A 14,590-nucleotide genomic window follows, 5' to 3' on the forward strand; every position below is an offset into this window, starting at 1 on the left:
TTATTGTGCTTGCACAAGTATGTTTAAAAAATCATTTGAGTAGTTTGGAAGCTTGTAGGTGAAGAAGGGTTACTCATGAAGATTGACGAAAGAGATTCCGAATGCAAAGAGTGGCCTGTCATGCAGTAGTGAAAGGTTTTTACCAAGCTTTCGAGATGATTAGGGAGAGTGAGAATTAGAAGAGAAGGGGAAGAAAGGTTGGGTAAGGCTCCTTCTTCCCATCTGGTTTCTTTACACATCATAGACCAGAACATGTGAATCTGTGACGATTTGACAAGTATATATTAAGGTAGCTCAAGTCTATTCCAAAACAAAGGCTGTTGTTTTGTCTACCTTTTGTTTTGTCTATGCCAACCTCTTCGATATTTCACCGACTGAAATTGATGTCATTTGGCTGTTGATACAATTAAGGCCGGCATATACAAACTTGGTGAAATTGATGTTATGTAAACGTCCATATATATATTGGTGCAAGTGCCCAACTCCGAGTGGAATTCCACACGTAAGAAGTATACACTTATACACTGAATATCACAGACCAGTCCTACTCACTCTTTGAAATGGCGAAGACGCAAGTCTCAGACCACCTCGAGCCATGGCGGGATTACACGGTCACCGGGGCCTCTTCCGGCCTCGGTCGTGAACTCTCTGGATTTGGCTAAAGCCGGCTGCCGCTCGCCGCATCGATCGCCTCCACTGTCTGTGATGAAATCAACAAGCTTTCTGCCATCTTTCCGCCGCAGACGAGGGCTGTCGCCGTCGAGCTAGACGTTAGCGCTGAAGGCTCTGCTATTCAGAAGTCTGCGCAGAAGGCCTGGGATGCTTTTGGCTGCATCGACGCCCTAATCAACAACGCCGGTGTTAGAGGTTGCATGACTAAATTGACGCTGTGAACGTAACTAGACATATATGTGCTTGATATTTGAAGTTGCTTCTCTTTCTTTCTTTTTTTAACGTAGAATAGAAGTTTAGAACTCATTTCAAATTAAGTTGTCATCTTCCATCTCTGGTTCTTAGGTACGGTGGCTTCTCCATTGGAATTGTCCGAGGAGGAATGGAACAACACATTCAAGACAAACTTGGCAGGAACCTGGTTGGTGTCCAAATATGTTTCCGTATGACCGTATGCATGAGTAATGCAAATAAAGGAGGATCTATCTGTGGTCTTAATCGTGTTTATGTGCCTGGGGGTCTGGCATACAATTGTGCAAAGGCACGTAAACACCTTGTCAAAGGTACTTTTACTGGAGTACAAATATTCGATTGGAAATATTAATTATCACTAACTCAAGAGAAAGGAGTCACATTTGTGTTAATTAGTTGCTTGATACATGGATTTTGGCTTGTACATGAAACATAATTACTTGAAGTTATGGATGGGAAATTTTGCGAAAACATTAGCATTAAAGAAGACAAGTTACAAAAGTATATGGATAGAGAAGGGATGAACATCTATGAGCTTTTTACACTTCACAACAGAACTTGGTCTACAAGTGGATCTGTTGAAGGCAAGTTTTTTTAATTCTTGGTATCTTTAGTTCGATAGCCGCGAGTTACAATTAATTGTTTAAAAGTTAAATCACTTTTCTTGTTTAGTATAGTCGACTTTGAATTTGTTTGGCTTATTTGCACCATATAGCATAACATGCACTTGCTAACTTTTACTTATGTTTTGGTATTGGTATTATCCTCAACTCATAAGCATAATATTAGCATTGTGCTTTATGAAATACAAAGTTCATCTTCAAACGGTCATAATCTTCGACAGTGTTGATATTAGGGTTTTAATTTGGGTATGTACTTTAAACATGTTACCTATTGGTAGAATTGACGGTACTATACTGTTTTGTATCATGTTTAACAGCTCATGGCCTTGGAGTTGGGGGTACACAAGATCCGAGTGAATGCAAATCTGAAATAACGGAGGGTCTAAGGATTGAATACGAAAATAACAATCTGCAAGGTCTTTGAGTCATGTGATTATTTCATGTGTTGTGTAATGATTTTTGCCAGTTTGTGAATGATCAATTGTTATTATCTGATATATTAATTATGACATAAAAATAACATATGCTTATTGTATTTTTGGAATTTAGGGTGAGCGTTGTCATGTAATAATTTTGAATGCATAGTCTTGCAATGTTATTGAACAGTTTGAACTGATGGTGAGATTTTGACACATCTGTATACTGCTGCATATTTGTTACTGATCTATGTTAAAATGTGTGGAAGATAGAATTATAAAGGTACACTTTATTCTTCGATTTTTGATATTATGTTCTTCGCTTCATGTTTAGTTTCTTTGATTTCAGTTTTTGTTAATTCTTTTGATTTTGGTTTCATTTCTTTAGATGCATCCTGCGCTGGTCACATTTTACTTGAACTTACGTCCTCATGTTGCTTTTTCATAGTGTTATCTAGATATTTTGCAACACCTACCTTTTTTTTTATTATCAACCCTACCCGAACCGATAGAATCAAAAGCACCAGCATCGCCGCAACTACACTATCAGCCCTACCCGAACCGAGACACAGCGGCGACCGGTCGGGAGGGAAACGCGAGAGCTTTATGAGATGTACACTAATTTGCACAAATTTAGTTTTGCAACACCTACCTTGAATTTGTTAATCTTGTCAACTTTTGCATTTAGAAAAACCTCATGAGAGATTATACCAGATTGCTTCATTTATGCACTTGTTCTTAATGCTTGTGGTAAGAATTTGGATAGACTTTGGGACGTAGGAGCATAAGGTCATTTACATCTGATTTGGTTGTGCAAAATTATTTGGTCTACTTGTATAGGAAGTTTGGGGTTGTCTTTCTCATAACTCATTCAACAAATACCACAAAGGGGTATTAGTTGTTGGAACGTAATGATCTCTTATTGTGCCGGCACCAAAGTATGCCGACAAATGAAAACAGTACGTTGAGCCGTTTAGAAGCTCGCAGGTGAAGAAGGGTTACTCATGAAGAGAGATTTTGAATGCTAAAATGGAATATACAGTAGCGATAGATGGGTTTTTACCAAGAATTCCTGATGATGATCAGGGAAGGATGATAAATATATCAATACGAGAAGAAGCCGTTAGGTTGGGGTAAAGCTCTTTGCTAGATGGAAATTTCTCTACACATACTACAAATCAGAATATGTGAATCTGTGATGATTGATGAGTATATCTTAAGGTAGCTCGAGTTTATCCCATAACAATGGCATTACTCCACCTTTTGTTTTGTCTATACAGGCCAATCTCTTGGACAATTCAGAAAAAGAGCAGAAAGGAGATCTGCATGAGGAATATATGGTTCCTTAAAATACTGGTGTTCCTTAACTTACTATGAACCTCCACACTTGTCTCCATTATTATTCAATAAAAACTGGTTTATTCAACAAGAGAGAGCTAGAGAGAAAGGGTGTGACTATTTATGTGGAATAGAAATTAAAACAAAATGCATAAAATCAATCTCCAGCTATGTATCGACTATAGAGTTTAATATGGAGAATGACAGGGCTAATTGCTAGATTAACGACTATAGCTCTCCTTCTATATAATGTTTGTCCCCTCTCACCGAACATTGACCTTTTTTTTCTTGCAAATAAGGAAAATCAGTCACTGATATTGTCTTCTATTGATGAGCTGGTTAGAAATTTCAAATGCATATATTTTTCACACACAAAGTTGAAATTGAAATTGCAACACAATCTGAACTCTGCACAAATTCTGCAAGTGAGAAAAGGCCGGAATACAAAAAAAGATTGGAGTCGATCTCTACTAATGATTTATCACCGAAGCAATTTTTGGTATGCAATTACAGAACAAAAATGTGAATTCAATACTTCGATTTGTAGATTTGTAAGAAAGCAAAATGAAAGCTTTAAAAAAAGAAAAGAAAAAAAAAGACTAATGAAAATGAGAATAAGAGGGTCGGTGGCCAGTGGCAAGCTAGGGATATATCATAAACTTTACTTTATTCACATACAAATAATTTCATATGAATGCATCAAAAATCCGACTAATGATGTACACCCAAGGCGTAACAAGACTCAAGGCCAAAATTATTGGAGTATCCTATTCCGATTAGGCCCCTAAAAACTCACTTGAAAAGAATAATAGCGGTTCTAAAACTTCGATGTTCAAATCAATCGCTAACTAATCAGCTGAGTTAACTAATCAAACTCACCATAACCAAGCTTGTCTAATTGTAGCAAATCATGCTTGTGTTATGTATCCCTCTATTACATTATTTACATAATCAGATATCAAACTCACCATAACCAAGCTAGTTGTATCAGATATCACTATAGTCTATAGATGTCTCAAATTCTCAATAACAGTGTTTCTTCACTATAACCATGGCTTTGAGTCTTTGACCGTCAATTTTGTCTCAAAGACTCTCAAGAGCTTCTTCTTCTTCTTTTTGGTTAAAGACTCCCAAGAGCTTGGTTACATGTGCAAACGCTAAATCATCAACGACCGGGAGCCACGTCGTAGCATAAACAAAGATCGAAGTAGCTATCTCACTTTTCTACTGCGAGTTCTATATGATTCCCAGAGTCAGTTAAAACTGAGCATTAAAACTTTGAAAGAAACAGGAAATGAAAGAACATTAAAGAGCTATCAATTCAGTTGGGCAAGCAGCAGTTGTTGTAGTGTTCCAGGTTTTCATCTCTCCGCATTCTTATTTATTATTTCCATCAACTTCTCTCTACCTCTCAAACTTCACCAACTCTCCAAAACATTAACTTTACAATGCCATCTTCATTTTCTTAAGAAAAAAGCTCTTGACTTTCTTCCAATTTCTTAAAACCAGTTTGTGGGTTCTGCTCGGAGCTCGTTTTCCGGTGATGGGTAATCGATTTATTTGCATGTCCAAGAAGGAAACCAAAGAGAATGGATCCAGAAGTAAGAGGGTGAACCGCTCACAGAGGAAACTTCTTGCAGACGATGAGTTCTTGCACAGGCAAGCTCTTTCTATGGCTATTCATCAGCACCAATTGTCTCAGAGGTTTGATGGATCCATGTCTAGGAGAATCAATGGCTCCACCAGCTCTAGGAGAACCACTCTGCCTGATTCAGTGATAAAGCAGGTGAGGCAATTTTGATCATGGTGATGATGGGATCTGTGGTGAAAAGTTTGATTCTGAAAAGTGCTTAATTATGTAAGCTTTTAATTAGTTGGATGGTTCATGTGATTGTGTGAGTGTTGTTGATGAAGGTGGAAAGTATTCTACTTTAATATTGATTACTTCATGGGATAGAAAAGTGAGTCTAAAAAGTAGGGGCTTTATATTGGTTTGCTCATCTTGCAATTACAGTCTTATGATGTTTAGTTTCTTTATTTATCTAGAAACAAAAGTGTGTTGAAGACTATCCTCTGAGACTGAGTTAGGGACCTTCATGCTATTTAGTCATTATTAGTGGTAATTGATAAGGCACTAGCTGTGATTGGTGCGCTAATTCCAGAGTGAAGCAGATCTTAATATGTAATATGTTGGACAACTGGGATCCTTCATTTTATCATTGTGTTAAACGGTGTTAAACCGCATTACTTTCCTTCAGGAAGAACTGTTCTTTTCTGTGTTAAACGGCTTATATTACAATATTTACAGATAAGTTGTATGATATGTTGAAACTATTAAGCAATACTGGGACCATCTTTCTGTCACTGATTTTGGCCCTTCTGTTCATGATGATCAATGCATATCACTTAATTGCTAGAGAGATAAAATACTTTGAATCCAATTATGGACATTTACCTTACACGGGCTGCAAGCCTGCAGATATGTCATAAACATTCATAAGTCTAAGTTAACACTGGATTTGAAACCCATAATAGTAGTTTTTTTTTTTTTAAGGTTATAATACTTCATTTTTCATTTGTAGGATTCTGAGATTCCTCTAACTATCTCCTTTTCCTACTTCTCATATCTTTTGATTGCAAGTCTGCTTCCTTCTTTTGCAAGTATATTGATGGAGACAAGCACTTTTGACCATTGTAATCAATTACTACAATGATATGGTGATTTACTGTTTCTTGTTCATCCGCCTCTAGATTGATAGTCATGATTGTTATTTTCTTGTACTTTCAGGTACCTGAAAATTTGGATAACCTTACAACAAAAAAGTTTATTTTAATACACGGAGAAGGGTTTGGTGCATGGTGTTGGTACAAGACATTTGCTCTGCTGGAGGAAGTAGGACTGCTGCCCACTACCTTTGATCTCAAGGGTTCTGGTATTGATCTCACAGATTCTAACTCTGTTACTACTTTAGCAGAGTATTCAAAACCCTTGATTGACTATCTACAAAGCCTTCCAGAGGATGAAAAGGTTACAAATTATGTATTATTCAACTCATTGCAATTTGCGAGTAGTGTATGGTTAAACTTAAAATCTGTGCGATTCTTGTGCAGGTTATTTTGGTTGGTCACAGTACTGGTGGTGCCTGTGTTTCTTATGCACTGGAGCACTTTCCAGAAAAAGTTTCTAAAGCAATATTCATCTGTGCTACTATGGTGTCTAATGATCAGAGACCCTTTGATGTATTTACTGAAGAGGTAAAACATTTTATATTGTCCCCGATAAGGACTTGACATCAATATACAATTTTGAACTTGGGGTTTTATGGGACGCACCATTTCTGAACAACACTATATGCTTCTTCAAACATAGAAAGATTTAAAGCCTACTGGTGCACAGGAACCAGTAGGCTCCTTGGTGGCTCCGCCCCTGATCATTCATCTTCAAAGCAATACGACTCTTTCTCTTAGCAAGTCCTCCTTTTCTCTCTTTAATTCTTGTACAGTTGTACTTCGATTATTTTGTTAAACAAAAAATCTAGGGCTTTTCCAACTTGTTATAGTATAAACTTATCCAGTGTATGACTGTATGCCCAGAATTTGTGACTTGATATAGGGAGATCTCACTATACATGAAATTGGTAAATGAGATATTTGACTGTATATTTATCTGAGAATAACTCTTGAAAGTACATGATCTTGTTCTGATGAGGAAATTTATATTGTAGCTTGGTTCTGCAGAGGATTTTATGCAACAATCAAAGTTTATGATTCATGGAAATGGAAAAGACCAGCTTCCTACAGGATTTATGTTTGAGAAAGAACAGATGAAAGGGTTATATTTCAATCAATCTCCTGCAAAGGTATGTTGCAACTAAAGAAAATAACTTTTTTAACGTACTTCCAGGTTTCGGTTTCTAATAGCTTATCTTGAAGCAACGGTTCAGTATAAATTTGACTGGTTTTCTTTGAAATTATATATTCAGAAAAAAAATTACATGACCCTCTGAAATTATATAAAGAAAACATTTGATATAATATAATTGAAAGTTTGGAACTAAGGGTAGAATAAATTTATATTATTCCACTGCACCTTCAAATTTCCTGCATCTATCTGAACTATATGTTTTTTTTTTCTGAAGGCCTGAACTATATGTTTTATTACTTATTTGTTCCTTCTTCTTTTTTGAGTAAAGTAAACCATTGAGTTTGAAGAACCAGAATGTTTGAAGTATTGGGAATTTTATGGTAGTCTAGAAGGAAAAACCAGAAGCCCTGGTGCTTTGATTTAAAAGCTAGAATTATTCCCCTGGAAGACAGGTTAATAAACAGAGTAGGATCAGAATGTCTTTTGATTTAGAAAGGGGAAGATGGTGCTACAAACATCTTGATACTGGACATGTTAGATTCTGTTTGGCGTGTGTTCTCAGCAACAAAAACAAGCGCTTATATGATGGATATAAGCAAGTCACATCCATATTTGATCAAAATATTGCTAGGTACTTGATCATATACATCGAATATTTCCACACACAAGTATTGGAGTTACTTTCATTAATAAGTTTTGAGCTATAGAATATGATTTATAAATCTTGCATAGTACAGTTTAAGTTGAATCATAGGGATAATGTAGAACATATTTGCATTTTGATGAAGTGTTTTTGTACGACTCATATCTGTTTTCCAATTTATATTAATTTTGCCTCATAAATCTATCTTGTCCCTTCTGAAAGCTGAGTCCTTATAATTGAATAGATGTAAATTGGAAAACAGACCATATTTTGCCTCTTAGTTCTATCACTTCACTTCTGAAAGCTGAGTAATAATCAAACTCTATAATCTACCTTCCCAGATCCTTCTTAGAGAAATCACGCTGCTTTAATTGGTGTAATATCCCAAACACAATCTATATGTATGCATATAAGTGTAAGAATTTGTAAATGCAGAACTGGACTGTAGAAGCGGACAGATTTATCACTATAGTGAGAGCGTGGGATGATGATAGGCATCCTACCTTAAAACAATTACAACGAAGTTTAGGCAATATATAATCTCCATATTTGTGGATTGATTTTATCTGAGAGCTTTTACTGTGCATGCGCATTAGGTAAAAGAAATTGGAATTATTTAATGTAGATGAGGAGTTCTATTAACTTCTATTAACCATCTGTTACAAAATAGATACATTGAGTGCAATCATGAATCGTGGCAGATTCTTCAGTTGTTTTTAGGCAGGTATGTAACAAGTTTGGGTATCTCACGAAAATAAGACCTCAGTTGTGCCATTCTGTGATTAACTTGTAAATCCACCTGGTTTTCTACACAAACATTATAAATTAATATGTCAATTCATCCTTTTTTTAGTGTACTTTTACTGTTAGGTATAAGCTTATAAGTTATAATAGTTTGTTCATTCCAGGATGTTGCTCTGGCTATGGTGTCCATGAGACCTATCCCACTAGGTCCAATCATGGAGAAGTTGTCACTGTCACCTGAGAAGTATGGAACTGGCCGGCGCTTCTTCATTCAGACATTAGATGATCGAGCACTTTCACCAGATGTCCAAGAAAAGCTGGTGAGGGAAAATCCACCAGAGGGAGTGTTCAAGATTAAAGGCAGCGATCACTGCCCATTCTTCTCAAAGCCAACGTCACTGCACAAAATATTGGTGGAAATTGCTCAGATCCCATAGCACAAATATCAGGAAGGAGATTCCTGTATCATACCTTCCCTTTACTGAACATAGTGTAGCTGATTACGTAGTTCCACAATGTGATCACATGGAAGCTATAGTTGTATGTATAACATTCTGGCCGGGTTTCTTTGTGCAAACTTATGTTCTAAATCGATGACCACAAACTTCTTGAGAGCTTTTGTAACACAATGAAAGCTATGGGTAAAAAGATAAAATCGGTAGACAAACGTCAAGCCGTAATATAAAGGGTATTATAAGAGATATGGGTCTAGATAACTTGAATTGTATTGATTGATTGAATGCCGAATACAACATAGAGAGTGCCTTTATATAGGCTCTAAAATATGGCTAATCATATTAAGACTAGAACTAGGAAATAACCTATTAGAACTATAAATCATATGAATGTAAGGAAAAGTAAACCTAGGCATTATAGGAAACTTATGTTTGTCGACGACCTTGTTTCTCAAGCTGCTCCTCAAACTCCCCGGCTAGCCGTTCTACATCATTTTGAATCAAATTAGGTTCAGAGGTGCCATGATTAGATCTTCGAAACTTCGGATTCATTGAAGCATACATAGGTAGGAAAAGTGTTTGGGTGACTGGCTCTTCTTTGTCAATAAATCTCGATCCATTATCTCTCATATCTGTAAATGCAGAAGGGAAGCACAAAAGCATTGTTTTAGGTTGTGATCGAGTCAAAGTCCGTCATCATCCAAAAAGAAAAATGAAGCCTACCCATCACTTTGCACCATTGAACTCATCATCAACCTATAAATAGACATATATAGTTGCTTCAAAATTCAAGTAAAGAAAAGCACCAGACATACTTGTTAACCCCACTATATGAGGCTCACCATTTACACATATACGTTGCAGAAACAATGATCACTAATTAATGCTCGATCGATCATGTATTGATGTGTATGCATATACATTTTATTCTTATGCGTTACACTTAATTTGGTTCCTCGATCATTATTGGCAGCAGAAGGATGCATGATCAACCCTAGAGTAACGATCTTGGCCCACCATACTCCCATAGTAACGTCGAAGTGGTCGAACTACTTTATATTCAGAACTGCAAGTTTATGTATTACTCAACTATTGTCAATCCTTGTTCCTTGATTATGTGGCAGATACTAGCTAGTCTGAATCAAAAAGATTCAATCTGAACTCGATCAATATGAGAACAATAGTCAAAAAAGAAATATATACGTACCACCGGTAATAGTACAAATGAACATACATACTGGTGACTGGCCAGTAATAACGTTATAATTTTACTGCATTGGAGATGCATCAGGAAAATTATAAGATGCAGATCTGCAGACTATGCCGATCAATTTCTATTTGTGTGCCAAAAAAATAGAGAAAGAAGTATAATGAGAATCAAAAAATCCAACTTTATAAAATTTAAATGGTAAAAATTTGATCTGCATCATATGCAGAACTGCATGGCAGACGAACCGATGCATCAACATCATATTAAGATCGAATCAAGTCAAAAGGTTTGTGTGTGCCACCGTTAAGTAATCGATCTCAGATCCCTGGATTCATATAGTGTGGAAAGAGGTTTGGGTGTGTCATCTTTGTCAAATCTCCAGCAATCCAGTTATCACAAAAGCAAGAAAGCAATCTTAGCTTGCTTAGGCCGGTGGTGACATAAAAGCTGGTCGTCTTTGAAAAAAGCTTGCCCATACATACATACAATTACTTAATTTGAGGGAATCTTTCAGGCTCTTACTAAAGAAGAATAATAACACAACAACAAATAAATCAAAGATATGCATACGATGGCCTCAATGAGTCAATGGTCTAAAAGCTGCTTGGAGATCAAGTTAAGCACAGCACCACCACCTTTGCCCTTTTATTTTCTTTATCTCCCTATTCGATCCAACCCGTACCCTCTTTTCCAGTTTTCCTTTACCCTACAGCTAGAATCCCACTACATCCCCATTTTCCGATCATCACTGTGACACTCTCTTCCTTTTTTCATTTATATAGTTTTCACCATAATTACATAAAACAATAACCCCACATATATCAAGCTCTTCCTCAGTTTCATCTTACTATGAGATATAGTGAACTCACTGTAAACCTTACAACTGATTAATGGCTACTGTTCAGAAGCTCATAGTTGAGGTGATAGACGCACGCGACCTTCCGCCGAAAGACGGGCACGGCACGGTGAGTCCATACGTTGTGGTTGATTACTACGGCCAGCGAAAACGGACGCAGACTGTGATCAGGGACCTGAACCCTAAATGGAACGAGCTTCTTGAGTTTAACGTTGGCAAGGCCTCTGAGGCTACCGTGTTCGGGGACGTGCTGGAGCTCGACGTCTATCACGATAAGAATTACGGCCCAACTACCCGGAACAACTTCCTCGGCCGCCTCCGGCTGACATCGTCTCAGTTTGTGAAGAAAGGCGAGGAGGCTCTTATATATTTCCCCTTGCAGAAGAAGAGCCTCTTCAGTTTTATTCAGGGGGACATTGGCTTGAAAATTTATTACCTCGACGAGGCTCCAACACCTCCTCCCCCGCCACCGGAGGAACCCAAGGCTCCTGAGGCCACGCCACCTCCGCCGCAGGAGGAAACAAAGCCTGCTGAAACTACAGCGCCTCCACCGGCTGACGAGGCAGCTTCACCACCACCGGAATCTGAGAAGAAAGAAGAACCAACACCGGTACCTGAACAACCTCCACGGTCGGAGAACGAGAAGCCTGCCGAAGAACCACCGGCTGAGACGGCGGCGCAACCAACCGAAACTGCAGCTGCTGCTGAAGTTGGAGAATCCGATGAGCTGCCACCCCCACCGCCGCCGTTGCCAGAAATCACAGGCGATGCGCCACCGCAGCAGCAGCAAGGTGAAGAGCTAGGTCAAGATGATCATATTGAAATGATGTCAGCCTCTTCCGTATCAAAATCAGTGCCGGAGATCAAATTCGTCGGCGGAATCAACGGGCCACAACCAATGTCACGGCGGCCTTCAGGAGTCCCCAACTACCCACAACTCGAGCCAACCGAAAGCATCTCAATCGATCGTCCGACGTCCTTTGATCTAGTGGAGAAGATGCACTACCTCTTTGTCCGAGTAGTCAAGGCCCGCTACCTCCCGGCCAACGGCAGACCCGTTGTCAAGATCTCCGCCTCCAACTACCACGTGACGTCATCCCCCGCCAGAAAAACCAACTGCTTCGAGTGGGACCAGACCTTCGCTTTCGGCCGCCAGTCCCCGGATTCCGCTTCCATCCTCGAAGTCTCCGTGTGGGACCCTCCAATCCCCGACCCGACCGGTATGGCCTCCGGGCACAACTTCCTCGGCGGAGTATGCTTCGACGTGGCGGAAATCCCGCTGCGGGACCCGCCGGACAGCCCCTTGGCCCCACAGTGGTACAGATTAGAAGGAGGCGGGTCCCGGATTAACGGGGATCTGATGCTCGCCACGTGGATGGGAACCCAAGCCGACGAGTCTTTCCCGGACGCGTGGAAGACGGACACCGCCGGAAACCCTAATGCACGCGCGAAAGTGTACCAGTCTCCCAAGCTATGGTATCTCAGAGCCACCGTGGTAGAAGCACAAGATGTAATCCCCATAACGACGTCCTCGTTAAAGGAAGCCGCTTTCCAAGTCAAAGCCCAGCTCGGATTCCAGTCTTTCAAGACGGACCCATCTCTAACCCGAAACGGCACGCCGTCGTGGAACCAGGACTTGATATTCGTGGCCGCCGAGCCATTCACCGATCACTTGGTTTTGGTGCTGGAGATCCGGCAACCGAAAGGGACGGTCACATTGGGGTATGCGAAGATACCACTCACGGCCATCGAGCGCCGCGTCGACGACCGGAAAGTTGCGTCGAAATGGATCAGTTTGGAGGATCCAAAAGACGAGAAGAGGGTTTACAGTGGAAGATTGCACGTGCGGCTTTGCTTTGATGGGGGATATCACGTGATGGATGAGGCGGTGCATGTGTGCAGCGACTACCGTCCCACGGCGAGGCAGCTGTGGAAGCCGCCGGTTGGAACTGTTGAGCTTGGTATTATTGGGTGCAAGAACTTGATACCAGTCAAGACGATGAATGGTAAAGGTTGTACGGACGCGTATTGTGTTGCCAAATATGGATCTAAGTGGGTACGTACCCGGACCGTATGCGATAGCTTGGAGCCCAAGTGGAATGAGCAGTACACTTTCAAGGTCTTTGATCCTTGTACTGTGTTGAGTCTTGGTGTGTTTGATAGTAATGGAGTCCTCGAGACCGACGGCCCAAAGGATGCCATGCGTCTTGACTTTCGAATTGGGAAGGTGCGTATACGTATATCGACATTGACTACGGGTAAAGTGTACAAGCATACGTATCCGTTGTTGGTCTTGTCTCCGGCGGGTTTAAAGAAAATGGGCGAGGTGGAGATTGCCATACGCTTTGCTCGGGTGACTCCAACATTGGATTTAGTACACGTGTACTCGCAGCCATTGCTGCCCTTGATGCACCACATAAAGCCGCTAGGAGTGAGCCAACAAGACATGTTGAGACGAGCGGCGGTTAAGATCGTGGCGGCACACTTGTTGAGATCAGAACCGCCGCTCGGGCGTGAAACTGTTCTTTACATGTTGGATGCGGATTCACAAGGGTTTAGCATGAGGAAAGTTCGTGCTAATTATTTCCGAATCATCAATCTCATAGCTGGAGTAATGGACATTGTGGGGTGGATAAACAACACTCGTTCATGGAAGAACCCGATGGCGACTATTTTGGTGCACGCATTATTGGTGCTACTTGTTTGGTTTCCTGATTTGATAATCCCCACTTTGTTATTTTACGTGTTCGCAATCGGCGCCTGGAACTATAGGTTCCGGTCACGAGTCTCACTTCAGCACTTTGATCCGAAGCTCTCATTGGCTGATACGGTTGATCGTGATGAACTTGATGAGGAGATCGACCTGGTGCCAAGCAGTAGATCATATGAGGTAGTAAGGGCAAGATATGATAAGCTACGAACTCTTGGCGCACGTGTGCAGACGGTATTGGGGGATTTTGCCACACAAGGAGAGCGCGTGCAGGCGTTAGTGACGTGGCGTGACCCACGCGCGACGGGGATCTTTGTCGGACTTTGCTTTCTAGTAGCAATGGTTTTGTACTTGGTTCCGTCGAAGATGGTGGCAATGGCGTTCGGGTTCTACTATTTGCGGCATCCGATCTTTCGCGATCGAACGCCGTCGCCGGCTCTGAACTTTATGAGAAGGCTTCCTTCACTGTCGGATCAACTTCTGTAGAACTTTGTTTCTAAATAATTTATTTAGTGATTTTGGTTTAACCAGTTTAGCGAAGTCATTGATAAAACATATGTATTTCTTGTAAGATATGGAATGAAATTTTGATTACAAGAGAGTTTCCTCACTGGCTGGGGCTAGACCGCTAGAGTAAGCTGACACAGAATGTTTTTTCATTTTGGAAGTAAATACAGAATGTTATGTACTTATCAGTAGCACCCATAACATTAAGATATATATAATCATCGAGCACAATCATCGTTATAGTAAACATAACATATATGTGTCATCTGATTTGGACCATAAGATAAGCAAATCAAATA

The 14,590-nt window shown here is 40.1% G+C and overlaps 3 protein-coding genes and 1 pseudogene across 4 annotated transcripts in view; all 4 read left to right on the top strand.

Annotated features, from left to right (window-relative positions):
- The window catches only part of LOC126794461 (immune-associated nucleotide-binding protein 9), a 158,968-nt gene that overhangs the window by 122,193 nt on the left and 22,185 nt on the right, over positions 1–14,590 (top strand). The window lies entirely within an intron of this gene.
- LOC126795771 (uncharacterized) lies at positions 561–1,921 on the top strand (annotated as a pseudogene).
- Positions 4,315–9,167, top strand: LOC126794460 (putative methylesterase 12, chloroplastic). 2 transcript variants are annotated; one of them, XM_050521189.1, is made up of 6 exons: positions 4,315–4,658; positions 4,811–5,087; positions 6,090–6,329; positions 6,413–6,556; positions 7,027–7,161; positions 8,718–9,167. In XM_050521189.1, exons 2-6 carry the CDS (start codon positions 4,845–4,847, stop codon positions 8,988–8,990), a joined length of 1,035 nt encoding a protein of 344 aa, XP_050377146.1. In that variant the 5' UTR covers positions 4,315–4,658; positions 4,811–4,844; the 3' UTR covers positions 8,991–9,167. The 2 variants fall into 2 exon arrangements, with proteins under 2 accessions (XP_050377146.1, XP_050377147.1); XM_050521190.1 differs by lacking the exon at positions 4,315–4,658 and having other exon boundaries at positions 4,665–5,087.
- On the top strand, positions 10,891–14,403 carry LOC126794452 (FT-interacting protein 7). Its single transcript, XM_050521172.1, has one exon. It carries the CDS (start codon positions 11,109–11,111, stop codon positions 14,268–14,270), a length of 3,162 nt encoding a protein of 1,053 aa, XP_050377129.1. The 5' UTR covers positions 10,891–11,108; the 3' UTR covers positions 14,271–14,403.

This window comes from Argentina anserina, chromosome 5, assembly GCF_933775445.1.
Source record: "Argentina anserina chromosome 5, drPotAnse1.1, whole genome shotgun sequence".
Classification (NCBI taxonomy): Eukaryota; Viridiplantae; Streptophyta; class Magnoliopsida; order Rosales; family Rosaceae; genus Argentina; species Argentina anserina.

Bases quoted from the DNA above. Each gene is read 5' to 3' on its own strand.
- LOC126794460 (XM_050521189.1), top strand. From the start codon at position 4,845: ATGGGTAATCGATTTATTTGCATGTCCAAGAAGGAAACCAAAGAGAAT. The intron at 6,557-7,026 runs GTAAAACATTTT...TTTATATTGTAG, and splicing joins TTGATGTATTTACTGAAGAG to CTTGGTTCTGCAGAGGATTT. The intron at 7,162-8,717 runs GTATGTTGCAAC...TGTTCATTCCAG, and splicing joins TCAATCAATCTCCTGCAAAG to GATGTTGCTCTGGCTATGGT.
- LOC126794452 (XM_050521172.1), top strand. From the start codon at position 11,109: ATGGCTACTGTTCAGAAGCTCATAGTTGAGGTGATAGACGCACGCGAC.